At 32.6% G+C, this 19491-nt stretch overlaps 1 protein-coding gene across 1 annotated transcript; it reads left to right on the top strand.

The window, feature by feature from the left end:
* The first annotated feature begins 2342 nt into the window (after positions 1-2342).
* Positions 2343-3284, top strand: LOC112528723 (protein MIZU-KUSSEI 1). Its single transcript, XM_025139754.1, has one exon. It carries the CDS (start codon positions 2343-2345, stop codon positions 3147-3149), a length of 807 nt encoding a protein of 268 aa, XP_024995522.1. The 3' UTR covers positions 3150-3284.
* The last annotated feature ends 16207 nt before the right edge of the window (positions 3285-19491 follow it).

Genomic DNA, 19491 nt, shown 5'->3' on the forward strand with positions numbered 1-19491 from the left:
AAGAGTTTAAGAGTTTTTAAGAGTTTTAGCCAAATGCATTATAATATAGTATATATATATATATATATATATATATACGGGTAAATCAAATGCAAATTGCAAATACATAAGAAACCTATGGATAAAAAAAATTCAACGATGAAGATCTTAAGATCATATATCTAAATAGAGACAAACTATAACTTGTTTAAAAATCTAAGAAAAGTTGGTGGGACATTTTTAAACTTATATTAGCAAACTAAAACACTAATCCACTCCATTTTTAAACGTTTACCCTTTTGTAAAATAAAAAACACATTAAAAATTTTCTTCTAAAATAAATTATTTAAAATTTAATTAATACTTTAACTCAATAAATTACATGAAAACGAGAATTTCGTTTTATCTTTAATTTAGGATTCATGATGGCATATATATATATATATATATATATATATATATTTACATATAAATCTGAATTATAAATTATAAACTGATTCACATATAAATTCTGATTAAAATTAAAGTATGAATCTATGTTAGAATTTACAAAGTCAAATATGAATTAATATGCACCTCACCTTATTATCATTTTCATTTAATTTATCTAAAGACCCTCTAATTCCAATTAGGAATTCATTGGACCCTCAGGAATAGGACTTTCACTTTATAATTTTGATTTATTTTTTCATGTAATAACTCATGATTGAATCTTGGTAATTAACTATTTGCAATTTGACAATTTAAAACAAAATTTTCAAATAATTAAATATTTTTTATTGAATAAAAATAATAAATTTTATAAATAACATCATTTTGAATGCATTCAATTATTATATATAATATACACACGACATACAACAATTGATGAATAATTTCAATTATCTTATTAAAAAACATTAGATCATGCTTAACAATTGCTACAACTTCTATTTTTCCAGTCTAATAAAAAAAAGTCTAAGTTTGTGAAAATCTATTTTGGATAATATTTCAATAAGTTTGAGTGTTTTTCTAATTAGTAGAAGAGTACTCGCACAATGCAGCTATATACATCTCGATATTAATGTTTTGTTTTATTTTGTCATCTGTCAATGTTATAATACGGTTTTATGTAGTTTTGAGAAAATGATAATGTTTTTAGATTATCTTAATAATATTTTAGATTTTGTATATTTAAAATGATATGTTTATCCTGTATTTGATTATATTTATCTATGGTTAGTTACACGAATTCAAGCATGAAGCTTTAATAAGTTGTACTTATGCACAATTTACTTGTAATCGTGAACTTTAAGTAATATATATCAATAAACAGTACTTCATGTACAAAAAATAGTTTTAATTTTTTTTCTCAAATGTTTTATAATACATTATAGATATCTTTTATATTTCTCAAAAAACCTTGGACTTTTTGAATTTTTTTGAATCAATATTCTCATCTCATTTATCAATTATTTTTAATATAAATAGTGATTAGTTCATACAACTACTTATCAATTAGTCTTTGACCGAACATGATTATTTACTAGTAAATGCTTACCTAGTAAACTCTTATTACTTACTTGGTAAACGCTTACAGGGTAAATATTTAAGTAGATGACGATTTTAACTTTTTTACCAAGTAAATTTTAACTTTATTATCTAACTATTTTTATTCTTTTTTGATTAACCTGAATATCCAACCCGTTATGCGAGTCGACTAATTTCAGGACGATCACCTGTTTTGCAGATAGCCCGGAATAACCGCATTTGAACCTATGTGCTAAAAATGCAATTATTAACTCCAAATGTAATGTGGATTGAATGCAAAAACTAGAACATCCTCATAGGGAAAAACCCCAAGTGGAGTAGCATACTTTGGCTACTAGCATTAGCATTAGCATTAGCATAGCATGAACTTAGAAAGAAAACAAAAGGGGTGTGTGGGAACTGGGAAAATGGTCTTGGTGGCCTGGTGGGTATTGTTTGGTGTTGGCTTCACCTGCTCTTGTAAACTTTTTCCAATGCAAGTCAGCAAGTAGCCAGTCAAGCATTCCTTCTCTATCTCTCTTCCCCAACAGAAAAGATGTATCACAAAGCTTTGTCTCCATAGATTCTCTCTCTACATCTATATATATTATATATATATATATATATTTGTCTCTAACTGTACAACGAAGTCTCGCAAGAGTTAGGTGGGGACTGGTCACCTTCTTTTGTCAGTACTTTGACCCTTGAAGTCTCTCACTGTCACAGACTTCTGACAGAAAAACCCTTAAAGAAGCTACCTTCACAAGGAGAAAAAACACAATCTTTCTCAAAGGCTTCTGATCTTTATCATTTTCTTTGCTACCCCAATTGTTCCTTTGCTTTTGTTTCCTAAGATGAGGTCAATCATGGCTGCCAAAACTCCTCAAGATTCTTCCTTTTCCTTCTCAAGAAGATACTTCCACTGGAAAAAGAAAGTTGATCAGGATGAAGATGATGAAGAAGAAACCCTAAATTTCAGATCATCGTCACTTGGCTGTGTTGTCACTGAGGAGGAGCTGAATCTAGAGGACGAGCTTAGCCTACCGGTGCCCCAGGCTGCACCACGGCGGAAGAAACGGGCACTCATGTCGGTTTCTAAGCTCCGGTGGGCTCTTACGTTTGGTAAGAGCCGACCCTCTTCTGGTTCAGGTCTGGGAAAGACCACCAGAGTTGTGGGTACCCTTTTTGGGTACAGACGTGGTCACGTCCACATTGCGTTCCAAGAGGATTCCAAGCTGGGCCCGGCTTTCATGGTCGAGCTTGCCACCCCGACAAGCTTCTTGGTTCGAGAAATGGCATCAGGGCTGGTTCGGATTGCATTGGAGTGCGATAAAAAGGCCGAGAAAAAGAGTTTTAAGCTGCTGGAAGAGCCACTGTGGAGGACATACTGCAATGGCAAGAAATGTGGTTACGCTATGAGGCGTGATTGTGGACCAGATGAATGGAAAGTGTTCAATTCTGTAGGACCGATTACGATGGGTGCCGGAGTGTTGCCGGAGGGAGGCGGCGGCGGCGGTGGTGGTGGTGGTGAAGGAGAGTTGATGTACATGAGAGCTAGGTTTGAAAGGATCGTGGGATCAAAAGATTCTGAAGCTTTTTACATGATGAATCCAGACAGCAATGGAGGACCAGAACTCAGTATTTATCTTATCAGAGTTTGAGATTTGGGTGGGATCATATTACTTGTTTAAATTTCAATCAATGAATGTAAGTCTTGGGCTTTGAAAATGTTCAAGATATGGTTCTTCATGTTATCTCTGCTTTCATGAAAACTGGGGTTTTCTCTATATATTCTTGTTTTCTTATGATATTTTTGCTAATATTTAGAAATATATAATATACACTTCAAATTTAAAAAATCATTGAATGTTGTTTCCTCTTTCCTACAAAACAAAATCATCAAGTTAACTAAAGGGTGGTGCTTGATTGGTTTGAACTTGGAGGTCCAGGTTCAAATCCAAAGAGAAACAAAAATCTTCTTATGACGACGGAGGTTCAAATGCGGTGATTCCGAACTACCTAAGCATGTGGTCGTCCTGGGATTAGTCTACACGCATAACGGGTTGGATATCTAGGTTAATAATAAAAAAATGATCAAGTTATATGTTTATAAGATTAACGGTGCATTTTAAATGAATCTGTTATATAATATCAAATCAGTTCTATTCTTATAACATAACTAGTTATATAAACAAAGTTGCTAAGCTAGCTTTTTGATAAAATGGAAGTTATTAAGACGACTTATTTGTTATGTCTTATTAGATTATTTAAACTCATCACTAATTCAACAAGAACAAAACAGTAGCGACGCACGTGGCAATCATTTGGTAGGGGTTTTTTTTTAAATCCTAATGTTTAATTTTTTGGATTAAATTTGTGTCATTTGTATGTATGATCAAAAATACTTGCAGGTTGTTTTACTTGTTTATCGAAGCTTAACGGGTAAATGTTATCGGATGTCATTTATTTAATTCGGTGAGTATCATGACAAGGACTGATAATTTTATCTCCTGGTAAGAATCGAAAATCTTATCCGGTATGTGAGTAAGAGCTTACCGGTTAAAAGACACTTACCAACAATCTTTTTTGATGGTTAAGAATGTTACCAAATAAGATAAGTGCGAGTGGTGACTTTTGTTGGTAAACGCTTACTCAGTAAGCATTTGATAAACGACGTACTCTTGAAAAAACCTTGATATCAAGTGTTTTGAATTATTGTTTTGAGATTTTCAAAACATTTTCATAAGCTATAGATCTTCATATAAGACAGCATCTATACTGTTTGGAATGATCGATCTATACTGTTTGGGATGAAAGAAATATATGTATATATCTTTCGAATAAGATATACTAGATCTGTGATCTGATTTTGTATTATAAAAACAAAATCATTATATTGTTAGGTTAATTGCAATATTTGATGGTTGACATCTTGAATTAGAAGGTAGGAATGATGGGTGTTTGTGTGTTGTAAAATTGGACAATCAATAACCACTTTAATCATCATCATGTGTCTCCTAGCATTCATTTGGAAGTGAGTGTGGCAATGCACGCTTGCCACCAACCAACCCAACTTTTCAGATATCGATCATGATCAGTTTCAATCATATATTTTATATCGTATCAAAATAAGACCTTGATTTTATTTCGGAAATCGACTTCCAAAATCTTGATTTCAGAAAATCAACTTTTGAAACTACTAGCGGCCATCAAGTTCATATATATTTAAACACAAATAATTCAATAAAATATGTAAATATTAACGTTACTGTGATCATGATTATGATTATGAAATGGAAATTAAATCATGTGATATAATCGTGGACGGTGACGCCATCAGCATTATTGATTCCGGGGCCAGACATTGTTATGGCCAACTTGTTTCCTTGTCATGATTTTGAAGAACAATCGTAGTAAAGGTTTGAGGTAGAAAATTGAATAACAACGTTTGTAGGGTTTCATAATCATGAGGATAATATTCTTCCTAAAGTCAAAATAAAACAATCATTCGAAAATTTAATTCGAAAAACTGGAAACGAAATTAATTACTATTTAATTATTTGTTGTACAAGATTTACAATGCATTTGATTAGTAAATTGAATTATGACTAGAAAATAAACATATAGGAAAAAAAAAACTAGAGATGGTAAGATTTTTAGGGGTCGTTTATCAAATTCTTACCAGGTAAGCGTTTACTGGCAAGAGATTTACTCTCAATTTATTTTATCGTGTAAGATTTTTGGTCATCAAAATTGATTGGTGGTAACCTTAAACCAGGTGAGAGTCGCTTTTTCACACTTATTGGCTAAGACTCTCAGTCCTTGCCTTGTCTCTTACTGGGTAAGCTTTATGATCTTTGTCATGCTCGATGAATAAGGTAAATGATATCGGTAAGCGCTTACCTGGTAAGCATGTAGTAAACGTCTCTTACCCACAAAGATCGCCCAGAAAAATTTCCCTCGGTAATTCGCCCAGAAAATACTAATGATTCAGTAAATTCAGATGTTTTTCAAGAAAATGCCAACAGAATGCCTTGAGAATATCTAGGTAATTTGTCACTAACTTAAATTACTTACCAACAATTTATCCACCAACTTTTGTGACAGTTTGATGATTAATCACCCTTTAGCAACGGATTTCCCAGGAAAAAGTCCGTAGACGAAAGTTGTCTATTTATGCTATGTTTGACAAACTAAATGAGAGGTAGCTGATAGCTTATAATGAACAAATCATGTTTGGTAAAACTAGTTGAATGTAAAATGACAAAAAAAGGGAAATTTGAAAAATTAATCAATTATAATAGTTCAAAATATAATTGAAACAAATCTATAGCACTACCAAATAGGGCAACATTTCCAGCGGCAATATCCGCCGGAAATACTTATTTCCGGCGGATACTGCCGCCAGAAATGTTGGCGCCAGTGATTAATTTACCGACGAGTTTACCGGCGGATTCTGGCCGCCGGAAACTTTTCGCCGGTTTAGTTAAGAAATCTTGATTAAATTAAGATAAAATTAAAGGTTTTTTTCTAAATTGAATTAAATTACTGTAACACCCCATAACACACATTGCATGTAACACATATTTCATACAGAAGAAATACATTATATTATCTCATTCAGGTCTCTTAGTACAAGAATCTAACATGACTGAATACAAGGTCCAAAATTCAAAATACATTTCTTGTACTAATCAATCAAAATTGTACATCAAAAACAAATCTTCATGCAGAAATGCATGTAGGAAAATATTACATTTTCCTCTTTCCCTTACCGTCCGTACCTCCTGCAACACATAGTTAAAATCACAAAATGAGGGTTAGACCGAAAGGTCTTGTGGGTTACCCTTTTATGTTATTGCAGGGTGTAAATCACCAAAACCTTTATGGAAAACAACCTTTCATATATATAACAAATATGGACATAATACCAGATCATTTTTACTTTCAAACTAAGCACTCAGCTATTCAATTCTCATACCTTTGAACCAATCAGGTTTCATATAATGCCACTTTCAAACCTTTTTCTAATCAAACAAGGTTTTCATAAAGAATCTGGCTAAACCTGATATTTTCTCCTCAATAACATCCAGACTATGATTTCCAATAAGAACCTTGATCCTAAATCTTTAAATCACAGAGAAATAAAGATTCCAGACCACGGTAATCTTAAAGGATATAATAGAAAGAGTTATATCATACAATACACATACATATGACACCCTGATATCAAATGTACACCTCTCCTTGATATGCCACCCTTATCTCATGGTACACTTCTCTTTGATATGTCACCTTTATCCCATGGTACACCTCTCCTTGATATGTTACCCTTATTTCCTCATCAAAACATTTCAAAAAAATAATTTCAAATAAACCGCAACCATTGGAATTATTATTAATCCAAAATCATTTATATCAAAATTCCATTTTATGATAAAATAACAATTTTTATCCTTCAAGCACAAGGCATAAAACAAATTCGGTCAGCATAGACTTGGCCGGACTTCATCTCCGATCAAGTCTTGGCCGGTTTACCAAATCCGGACAACTTATCGTCCAAGGTTTATCCGATTTAACACTTTAGAATAAATTTCAACACCTTTGTCCGGATAACAAGTCCGGACAATACATCGCCCAAAGCTTGACCGMTTTAAAATAATTCGGTCACCACATGGTCGTATTCCTACTTCTCAGTTCAAAATGTTAACCATTCTTACCAATCATAACTCGCTTGACACTTAATCGTTTAAGACTAAACCGTTCAACACTTGAGCGGTTTAGGGCTTAATCGCCCAACCCTTGATCGACATAAGAATAACCCGGACAAGCTTTGTCCAATTTAGACTTAATCCGGTCATCCTTTGTCTCTGGATAAAACCCTTAAACAAATACCTGATTTCTTTCCAATAATAATCAATATTCAAATAAAACCAGTATCAAATTTTATGTAAAAAGGTTTAGAAATCACTCACCTTAAAAGCCTTTTGAAAACCAACTTGATCTTTAGACAAGAAATAATTTGGTCAACTCTTTTTCTTCTAAATCGCTCAACTTTTCTCCAAAAATAGCAAGAAGATTTAATGGAGACTTAAYCTCCYTTTTATATACCCTTCCCAAACAGGAAGGTCGGCTACTCCATGTGCATGCATACCCACAAACCATGCACACATACATATATACCTATGCATATATACACATATATCATGCATTTATATATATATATATATGTATATATATATATAGGGTATATTTATTTTACAACCTTGTGCATTTGTACAACCTTTGCAACCTAATTAATTGAGATATTTATAGAAATGATTGGAGTTCATTTATTATGATTTGAATATTTATGGAATATGAATAGAGTTTATTAATTATGATTAATAATTTATATTAGGAAACAATTAATTGATTAAAAATTGAATGGTTGAGATGAGGGTTGTATAGGGTGTAGGAATGACAAAGGGTGTAGAATAACATCCCTCTATATATATATATGTATATATATATATGTATATATATATATATGTATATATATCCAATTAATGCACAAATTCACATACTAGCATGATCAAACGTATCAATATATCATGTTGTCATGAAATCATTTAATCAGATAATCACACATTAATTACCTTGGGTGATAACCAAGATCCGGTTATCACAATTACCGCCGGATATTACCGTCGGAAATCCATCGGTAATAATTTTCTCGGTAATAATTTTCGCCGGGAAAACGAATTAAATTAAATTAATTTTTTTAAAACATTTATTTATTTTTAAAATATTGAAAATAATATAACAAATGTACATATATCATAAGCATATAAAAAAATAACAATCTTAATATAAACGTGATCCTAACAGTATGAACAATTACCAGTTTGAATCAAAACAAGATTGATGAAAACTTCAAACATATGTAAAATCGGGCCCCTAAATTTTATGAGCTCTAATTCAAAATCTCATATTTAACATGTTAAGAAGTATCCTGCTCCCACTAACGTTTTATTATAGTTTTATGTTAAATCTAATTGAATAAAAGACGTTTTTCGTCAAGCGAACTCGAAAACCATTGTGACAAAAAGTTGTTCTTTCCAAAATTTGTATACCACAATTATAGATGTTGATACTAGACATGGGATTAGGTTGGGGATGAGGTGGGGACCCCATTTCCCATCCCCATCCCATATCACAATCTTCATCCCCATCCCTGTCCTTGTTGGGGAATATGATTACATCAACATACACGTCCCTAATGGTGATCCCCACAGGGAATCTGGATTTTTTCCCCATTTATGTGAGATATTTTGAATCAAATGTGTTAAACACTATATTCGATAGATGGTGACCCATGTTTAAATATCACATATTTTAAAAAGTTTGTTTTTACAGAGCATCAAAAATTCATATGTGAATAAAAACACAACATCATATGTAATTGTTTGATCAAACACTTTCAGTTCTCTAAGTTTTTTTTATCTAAAAAGACATTCGGAAAAAATGTATTGAAGACTAAAGATCAACAATAGGGTTGTAGCGTAGTGATTGAGGCTTTGGGGGATGTAGTGGAATATTCCATTTGCGCAGGGTTCTACTCCAGGCGTATATAACAATTATGGCTACTGAGTTTATCAGAGTTGATTTCTTGTGGTCATAATTTGCCAGGATTTGTCCACCATAGTCTAGGACACCTTAAAAAAAATCAAACTCCTATTTTTAAATCTAAAAAAAAAAAAAATACTAAATCTAATTATTTATAAATAATATATTTAATCATAGATATAAAAAATATTTAGTAATAAATATATAATATATTTAATATACGTGGACAGGATGGAGATCATGTTACCGTGGTGCGTTCGAATGTCGATCATTGAGTTATTCTAGCTTCTTCATCATTTCGTGACCTCGGCCCATCCCTGGTGTTTAACTTTCGAGAGTCCCCATCCCTGATTTCGCGGGAAATCCCCGGCCATGTCCAGACGGGTACACTGGGTTCTCCAATGGACGGGTGTCATTCTGATACCTAGTTTATACATAATCTATATCACTACTAAAAATGGACTTTTATCAACGGAATTTTCACTGGTGATTACTGATGGATTAATGACATATGGTTACAATGATGGGTTGAGCGCGTCCAGAAAATCAGTCGTTGCGCTGGCCTCGACACACGAACTAACAGATCAAGCCAATGATGTCAATAGTGATATGTCGGTCTTGAAGCCATTCCCCCCACTGATTGCGCCATCAGAGTGTATGGAGTGACGTGATAGACTGCTGGAAGACCCACAAGTAAAAATCCAAGTCTATTGTAGCAAGGCGGATAAATACATGTTGGTAGATGGTGAATACGCCAAAGACACCGTCTGGTCCGTCACTTTCGCATAGCATAGGAGATGGTTGTTAAGGCCTTAAAAACTTGAGTGTGAAGTATGTTTTTTTGTTCTTATGTTACAAATAAATACTAACTGAATCTTTGATGTAGCAAAAAGAGCAACAATCGCTTGTTTAAGCTATTGACCTCTTCAGACGTGCGCACAAGAAGAGGACAAGTTCAGATTAGTCATCTTTGGGGAGTGAGAGCCAAGGGGACTACGTTACTTCTTTATGTAGTCGAGTTGCTATAAGGTTTATTTGCATATACGTATACTTGTTACAATGTTTTAGTTTAACTCATCATATATATATATATATATATATATATATATATGTATATCTAGTTTGTTTTTCCATTTATTGGATAAACATTAAGATTTATTTAAGTTTAATTCGCCTCGTCTTATATAGGTAGTTTGGGTGCCATTTATTGGGCAAACATTAGGATTGCTTAACCCTGTTTGATCTTTTATATCTAGTTTGGGTTGTCCATTATTGGGCAAAAGGATCGTCTTATATATCTAGTTTGGGTTGCTAATTGTTGGACAAACGTTAGGATTGTTTAACTTTAACCTATAAACGTCTAATTTACAGCCGTTATACGGTCCACCTTTTGAACTTAAGTTGTTCATTGTTTATAACAATATATAGGACAAAGACCAGGCTAACTTTAGCCAGAAGTATAGGAGGATGCCAATGCTTATCCTCTCATTGATTTAGAGTTGTTGGCGCGGGCAGCAAGCAACAGGCAGGAGTAAGAAAGGTTGCTTGTTCGGCTTTGAGTACAACATAGATCCCTTATATATGTTATGGATTAGAGTACGTTGTGTACTAGTGTCGACGCTTCTGGTGGTAGCTCGTCCATTAATGCTCGAGTTTGTACTTCTTTTCTTATTACAATATTTAACGCTAATATTAGCTGATACTACTTACATTTATGTTGTCTTATATTTGTAGGTAGGCTTTGGAGGCCCAAGTTGAAGAGTTGAATAGTCGAGACGCGGAAAGGGCCAAGGCAAGTAGGAAACAGATGGAAGAGATACGGGAAATGTGGTCACCAAGTTCATGAAGTATCAGTTTCCGCCGAGTGATCCAGAGTTCTATTAGGTTGTTGGATGTGGTGTGTAGTGAACAATTAATTATTTTCAATTTGTAATTTGAATTTTTCACCGGAACAATTCATAGCTTTGAAACTTTAATGTATGATATTTGGCGTTTCGTTTATATGTGTCATTTACACTTTATTAGATTTGAATATTTTTTTAAAATTTACAAGTAAAATAATTAAAAAAAAACAGAAATATAATAGCGGACCAGTGGATGAAAATCCGCCGATAATAAATTCCCAATTTTAAATTAAAAAAAAAGAAATGAGTTCGCCAATAGTTTTATTAATCAGCGACAGGTTATTGGAGGATATATTCATCGTTGATTTTACTTAAATGTTTAAATAATTATATAAATTCATCACTGACAGATTACCAACAAATATATCCATTGGTGATTAAACACTAATTAAATCCATTGGTGATGGACCTGTCGCCGGTGAAATAAATCACCGGTTAAGCCTTTATCGACATTGCACTTATGTCGGTAATCTGTTGCTGATGGGTTTTACTGGCTGATCAGCAACAGATTTTTTCATCAGTGAAGTTTCCTTGTCTTTTTTGGGTATATCTCTATAGGTCTGGACGTCATGCCAACTCAAAGTTTCGATAACATATAGTAACCCTTTCTTTGAGATTTTTAGATTAAAGAGAATGTGTAAGGTTTTCTTGAGTAATCACCCCCTCAAATCAAAAACTAAAACGTAAAACATCTTCAAACTTAAACCCAAAAAATCAGAAAATAGATTTTAGGCAATCCGAGTTGATCAAGAAGCCCATTATTTTCATTGTTCATAAAGATTTTGGGACAAAACATGAGTCTAATTTGAGGACCGAGGATGGTGATGCTGATGCATTACCTTTGCTTTCTTCTTTACTTTACAAATTTGGATCAGTGAGGAAAAAATATGGAGGCAAAATAGTGGTTCGAAAGTTGAAACAAAAATAGAAGTAGGGATGCTGGTGGTTATGTCTGTCGACGGTTGATGATGGCGACAAAGTGTAGGGATACTCATGATGGTTGTCTCGGTGGTGAGGAGAGGAAGAGGGGGGATAAGAGAAGGGAGGAAGGGGGTGGCTAAGGTAGGTTCAGATTGGTCGGAGAGATGAAATAAACAAAATGAGGTTCAAGGTTTTTTGTTAAAAAAAGTAACTAGGAAGAAAAGGAAACTGGCTGAAGTACTTCTCATTTAACTTGAGTTAACAAAAAAGGATCATGACCATTAATGGTAGGTACAAAATTCAAAATATCTATATCCGCTAAGGATAAATATGGAATAAAAGAAAGAGTAAATTGCAATCTTGATATGCCTTTTCTAGAGTTATTTCTTATGTATTTCCTCCATTTTTGCATCTACAAAATACTCAATTTTCTTGTTTTCTCCAATTATTCTAAATCTTTTAAAAATGATGATGAAACACAAAGGAAGAAATTTTATTTCGAAAACCTGTATTTTCTGGAAACTGTCCACAGTGTCACCACTAAGGGATGTTCATGAATTTTGTTAGTCTTCTACTTTGTGGAGAATGTTTTGCTTGAAGATCTTGTCCAAGGATCTTCTCCGGTTGGAGTTGCTTGTTGAAGTTGTATTTTGATTTTTTTTTAATTAGTTGCTAGATGGTCTTTGCCCCAAGGCTTGTGTTTGCTTAATTTCCTTTGGGAAAAAAGTTTCATCCTTATCCATTCCTCTCCTATATAAAAAGGCATTAAGGTTCACTTTGGAGGCATCCCTTAGAAGTATTACCAGCTGAAGTTCTTCTTTTCTTCTCTTAATTTTAGCTTAGCATTTCATTTTATTGTATTAACGTTGTAATTTGTTGCCCATAGTGTCACCACTGTGGGAACATAGTTTAGTTTTATTTTAATGAAAGTTATATTTCAGTCTTATTTATTGTCTTGTATTGTGTTTCTTATGTCTATTTTGAGCTAATTTACTTGTATGAGTGTGTGTGTGTGAGTTTAACTTAGAATTTTTATACAATATTTGAGTGTTTTTACTCTTTACCACCTCGTAAACTTGGTCACCAAGACGAGACTTAAACTCGACACGGATAAACAATCACTTTGAAGTGTTAATATTATATCTTAGACCTAGAGATGTGCATATTCGAAATACAGCTTAAGTGATGCACAAAGAACTCGAGAGAGTCTTTGATAATTATATAGAAATGTGAATTTTGTATGTATTTAGCTGAGGATTACGCAATGGTCATTCATATTACAAAGAGATTTGAGTATGAATTTTATTTCTTCTTCTGTTTAGCTAAATCGACAAGTTTCGAAGTGGTGAGAGTGGGAACTTTGTAGGGACTGTTTATGAATTTTCACTTTTGAGAGATTGAAATTTTTATAAACAACTCATAAGTTTCTAACCATTACAATGTTGATTTATCTTAAAAAAACACTTACACTCATGCTCATTCTTTATTCTATAAACTCATTTTGCTAATTTCATCTTTTAAAACTTTTTATAAACAAAAATCCATCTTTTATTCACAAACAGAAACACGCTCAAGAAAGTTCATGAAAGTCTCTGAGTCTCAGTAATTCAATCTCTTTGGAAACAATCTCAGTATTTTACCACTTTATTACTTGTAAGCGATCATAGTGTCGGCGTGCACTTGCACCGCCACTGTTGGGACTTTTGTGCCCACTGTGTGAACACAAACGATCCTAAGCTGTCAACAACCCATCATCGCTACCACTTATTACCAAATCATCATCACCACCACTCATTACCAAATAAGGACAACCACCATCTCAGACCATCCTTATTTCAGCTCACTACCACCATAAACATCTCGTCTCAAAGCAAAAGACAAACATTGAAGAAAATTAATAAAATCAAATCAAATCAATATACCATATATTATACAGGTGTCTTAAGAACATGATATACTTATATAGACCAAAAAATCAGAACCCTCAAATTAAACCCTAAAATCTACCCTAATCAAACCCCAAAACTAAAACCAAACCCAATCCGGGATCATGATGAAGAACAAGAAGAAACATCAGATTTTGGATGAGTAATGTTGGTTAAATTGAATACAAATAGATGGAATTAATTCAGTTTTTATTACGTGAACCGAGATAAGAATTAAAATTTGATCAAATAAATTATCCATTAGAATTCATTTAAAACTCATGAACCAATCATGGTAAGAGAAGGGTAGGGGCCATCTTATGAGAAAATAAGACACCAAGGTACAAAAATGTGATTCAGTTCAGAAATTTGAGTTAGCAAAAAATACGTGAGTAGACATTCATACATATCCACACGCAAGGAAAAGGTGAAAAGGGGATAAAAGTTACGGGGAACCGTCACAGACAACTTGCAGAGAATGTAACCAAAGATTCTTTTCACTCATGCCCCAATGACCACTGTGGTCAATCATAAGAATAATTATTAATTTCTTTCATTTTCCAAAAAACAATTATATTTAATTAAATAAATTTTATCTTTTAATTACATGTCACGTCATTTTATAGTATATATATATAATATTATAAAACATTTGATAAAAACTTTTAAAAACTATTTTATACGTATGATGTATTGTTTATTGATGCATATTACTTAAAATTCAAGATTACAAGTAAATTTTGCATAAGTACAACTTATTGGATCTCCATTTTTAAATTCGTGTAATTAAATGTAGATAAACATAATCTAATACAAGATAAACTTCTCATTTTAAATGTAAAAAATCTAAAACATAACTAAGATAATCATTGAATTCTAACAAAATACATAATTATTTTCTTTATAAAGAAATTATATTATTAAACTAAAACTAAATTATTTTGTTATTAAACCTAAATTAAATTATAATAAAAATTGAATTAAAAAAATTACACAAAAAAACTAGAGCTTTTATATTTATTTTTTTCCAAATTTTTATGATATCTTCAAATTTATATTTTATTCAAAAATAAAAACATTATCGATTTCTCAAAATCACATAAAACCGTATTATAACATCGACAAAAACAAAAAAAATAAAATAAAACATTAAAATCGAGATACATCTTGTTGCATGCATGAATACTCTTCTAGTGTGTGTGTGTGTGTGTATATATATATATATATATATATATATATATGCACACACACATAGGATTAAGTTTAAGTGAGACAAAACTGTTTTCATGAGATACGATTTCTACACTTGAAATTTCACAACAAAATGTTGTGAAAGTAAAAGAAGGTCGATCTTCACAATAAAAACATTGTGAATGTTACATTCACAGTGTTTTCTTGTGAAGTTTTTAAATGTAAAAATCGTGTTTCACGAAAACAATCTTATCTTACAGGATCCCAAGTCTCTCTCTTTATATATATCTATCTATATATATATATATATATTATTGAAATTGAAGCTTCTTGTACTCTCTTTAAAGAACATGCAGCGTTGAATCTGTCATATAATGTAGTTATATTTAATTACCAAAAAGATTTTATATGCAATATTGATTTGAAAAAAAATGACAAAAAACTGTGGGCTTTCTTATTTTAAATGATTAAGTTATTAGACAATTTTTTTAACAAATAAGTCTATACTTTTAAAATCGGTCAATTACATTATTTGCATATAAAAAGGACCCAGAACTCGTTTAGCCTGTAAAATCTTTTTAAAGTAAAAGAAAATTTTCTCTTTCTACTATTTTCTCTCTAATCCTCTAACCCCAGTTCTTGAGGTATGGGAAGGAGTTGACGGCTGAAAAAACTGAATTGTAAGGAGGTTGTTCAATGTTCACGATAAAAGGGATCCAATCGAGAGGGGGTTTCACGGCAGGAAATCCCAATTATCGTGGTTTTCGTTTCTGGGAAAAAATAGAGAGAAACACAACAAGGGTTCCCAACATCGAATAATAGAGCATCAGAAACAACAATCAAAGTGATGAATTGCGGTTCGGACAACACCACAACAATCGCAAGAGACGAAACAGAGAAGGAACAACCATAGCAAGGCTGATTGGGTCTTTGATTTGGCCAATGCATGTTCTCTTTTTCTTGATATTCTTTTGAATTTGTTTCGAAGCAGTAATTTAACACCCTGAAAATTTGAAAATAACGACTAATTTAAAATTTTGATAAAACATCAAATAATGATTATGTTCTTTTCTAAAAGTCAATCTCTGTTCACCTATAATGGAAATCTAAGGTTTAACATCAGTACATAATATTCCAAATCTTACACAGATTTGAATAACTTGGAATAAAATTTGGGTTCTTGAAAATCAAGATTGAGTGACCATGAAGATAGGTTTAATCGGATTCTTCTACTCGAATGGAGAATAATCAAATATAAGATTTGATCTCACGTTTCACTTAAGCTATGGATTCGATGATGACTAAGATCCGAAACTTTTGAACTTATCAAACTTCTAAGGTTCGGATGTTAATCCATATGTGTCATAATCCGATTAATATTATATATCCAATACGAGCATTTCTAAGTGTTGAATCAAATGCTAGTCATATTATTTACAAATCCGATGGTTGAGACCAGCAGCTCCTAATTACCTAATATGAGTGTATGAACCTTATGTACTCTTATATGTAATTAAAACAAAGAATAAGATTTCAATCTATAACCTGTTGGTGATTTTAGTGTCACCGGTTACATTTAGTGTAATGGATTTTATACGTGTGTTTCAAAGGGATTGAACTTTGTTCTAAAACAAGTATGGAGAGTGTGGAGTGCACGCTTGTATTAGTCTAAGTCGGTCCCGGTAATATTTAGGGGGCAACGCCCCCTGAACGCAAAACGGGGGTCCCGCTGCCCGGTCAGCGGGCGGGGTCCCAAGGGGCAGCGCCCCGGCCCGAAATTAAATAAGTATAGGGTTTATAATGGAAAATTCTCGATTTTTCTATGGTATGATTGTGAATCCTATAACTTGGTAACTCCCGTTTTCAGTTTTGAATTTTAATTTGGAATGATCATTTTTGGGAGACACACGTTTTTTTGAAGACACTCTATATTTTTCTCTAGTTTTTGATCTTGATTTCTGCCAAAATCAAGATTGTTGCTTTTACAATTATCCCAATTCGGATTTCGTGATACCAGGCATATACGGTCGAAATATCGAATTTGGAAAGTGATTCACACGATTGTAGAAGAAATCCGGTTGAATTTCAACATAACCAACATGGACTTTTGATTCTGATATTCATGGGTCCGAAAAAGTGTGTTTTTTTAATCCCTAAAAATATTAAACAGCGATTAAAACATCAACGTGAGGTGGGATGGAAAAGTTTAATTTATATCGTTTCATAGAGTATTACTCTTAATAGTTAACAACGTGACCATAAATGATGACGATCTATATATGAAGGTATATGTATAGAATATTGAATGGTATTGAATTGGACCCAAAATCCAATTAGTAATTTGGATTGGACCAAGAGAGATTTATTAGGCAAAACAAAGCTCTCAAGCCCAATTCTATTGATCAAATAAGTTACTTGCCTTTAGGCTTGGTAAAGGTTAGCGCGTGTAACGGGTAGGGTAAGGATTTATCTGTTTCTATCAATTTAAAATTGTGGATAACGGAACAGATAATTGTTTATCTCATAATAATATTATCAATATTTAATTATATATAAGGGGCTGTTTGACAATTGCTGAATGGTTTGGTGCAGAATGATTAAGTGGTCAGAATGATTAAGAGGCTCTCATGATATAATGCACAATAAAATATAATTGTTTGGTAATTGTGTACAATGAAATTAGGGCTCTTAATGGTTAAGGGAGATCCAGGATACAAAATCATTCAGATGGTTTTAGAAYCATTAAGAGGCAGATTTTTTTTTGTCAAACAAGATTTACCTCTTAACGATTCAGATGTTTCCTCTTAATGAAACTATTAAGAGGTAAACAAACAACCTCTAAGTATGTATATATTATTGTAGCGGAACGAGTAAATGTATAACGGAAACCGTTTATCCATACCTCGCCAATTAAGATGTCGGGTAAACGGGTAATGAATAAGTGGATAAACTTTTCATTACCCATACACTTATCCAATTGGTCGAAACATAATGCATAACAGACTAACGGATTTATCCTTACCCATTACCAGGAATAGGATATCAATTACTCTACATTTTTTATTTCAAATTAGAATTAAATCGAAACCGAGAAATAAACCAGCTCTGTATAGTCTATACTGAAGGTGTTACTCTAATTTTAGGGACAGTGAATTATATTTTTGGGTCCCTTTTTTGGTTTTGCTTTTTAAGATTCGTAGTAAAGTACATTAAGTGATCTATTTTTCATGTTTCAAAACCTAAAATAGTTTAAATGTTGTGACTTCGGGCTATCTACAAAGCAGGTGGTCGCCCTGGGATTAGCCGGCTCGCATAGGGATTGGATATCCAGGTTAATCAAAAAAAAAAAAAAACCTAAACTAGTTTACGTTTTTAACGTCTAGTCAAGGGTTTGTTAAGTTTATCATGTGCTCCTCACGTGAGAGGCATTATGGTCTTTTTATCTTTCTTTATCACACATAAGCGGAGTGATTTTCATCCCTATGAAACGAGCCCATGACAACCTGCTCACTCGACAGCATTCACTACGATAATATTGACTTTATACAACGCCTAGATTCTCTAAACATCATAATAGAATACTTATATCTAATGACACTTTTGAGAAATGTCTTATAAACTCATCTTTTTATAAGACAATTTCTCATATAATGTTGTATAAAATAGTTAATATAACACTTTATTTTAAAAACATTCTAAAAAACTTGTTAAAACGCCTAAAACAACATATAAACCAATCGTAAGCACTTTTATGACAACTTGATATCCCCTAAGACTTTGACGCGTGATGTATAGTCGTACGGGTTGTACGTGGCCAGGGCCGACCCTGGATATAAATAAATTTAATACTTTACAGTTTTAACTGTAACACTCTAAAATAAGTGAATTTTTAACAATTGTTATATTAGAGACTTACCTAAACCTCATTTTGATATTTTGAATTGATATTCAAAATTATTGAATAAATATGGAAATTATTCGCTATTTTTAGATTGGCTTGAAATTCATATTGTGATTGGAAAAGTTAAGGATGGTATGGAGAGTGAGAAAGGAAATGGAGGCATATATGGAAGGTAAGAGTATTACCTCCATTTTTATACCAACTAATGCCGTAGGGGAAGATGGGGTATATATACTAATTCTTCCCCATCTCTTGAAAGGGGGATGTTTTCAAGGAAGTAAGGCAAGCGACATAGAGCTTCAAAAGAGGTGGGTACTTGAGAAGCTAGTGCACAACCAAGTGAAGSTACGATATATATCTCTTGTTTAAGCTTGTAACTTTYTTAYTAAAATCATAGATTAATGAGTTGGGGGTAGTAGTCCCAAATCTCGTTTTATTCGAAGGTCGTAAGATGCTTCAATTACGAAAATAATGGAGTTTTGAGTTCATATAAATGGCAAATTTAATTAAGAGGTTGATCGAAAATCATGTTTGGAGATATTACATTTTGATA

The sequence above is a fragment of the Cynara cardunculus genome (genome assembly GCF_001531365.2).
Source record: "Cynara cardunculus var. scolymus isolate 2C chromosome LG 15, CcrdV1, whole genome shotgun sequence".
Classification (NCBI taxonomy): Eukaryota; Viridiplantae; Streptophyta; class Magnoliopsida; order Asterales; family Asteraceae; genus Cynara; species Cynara cardunculus.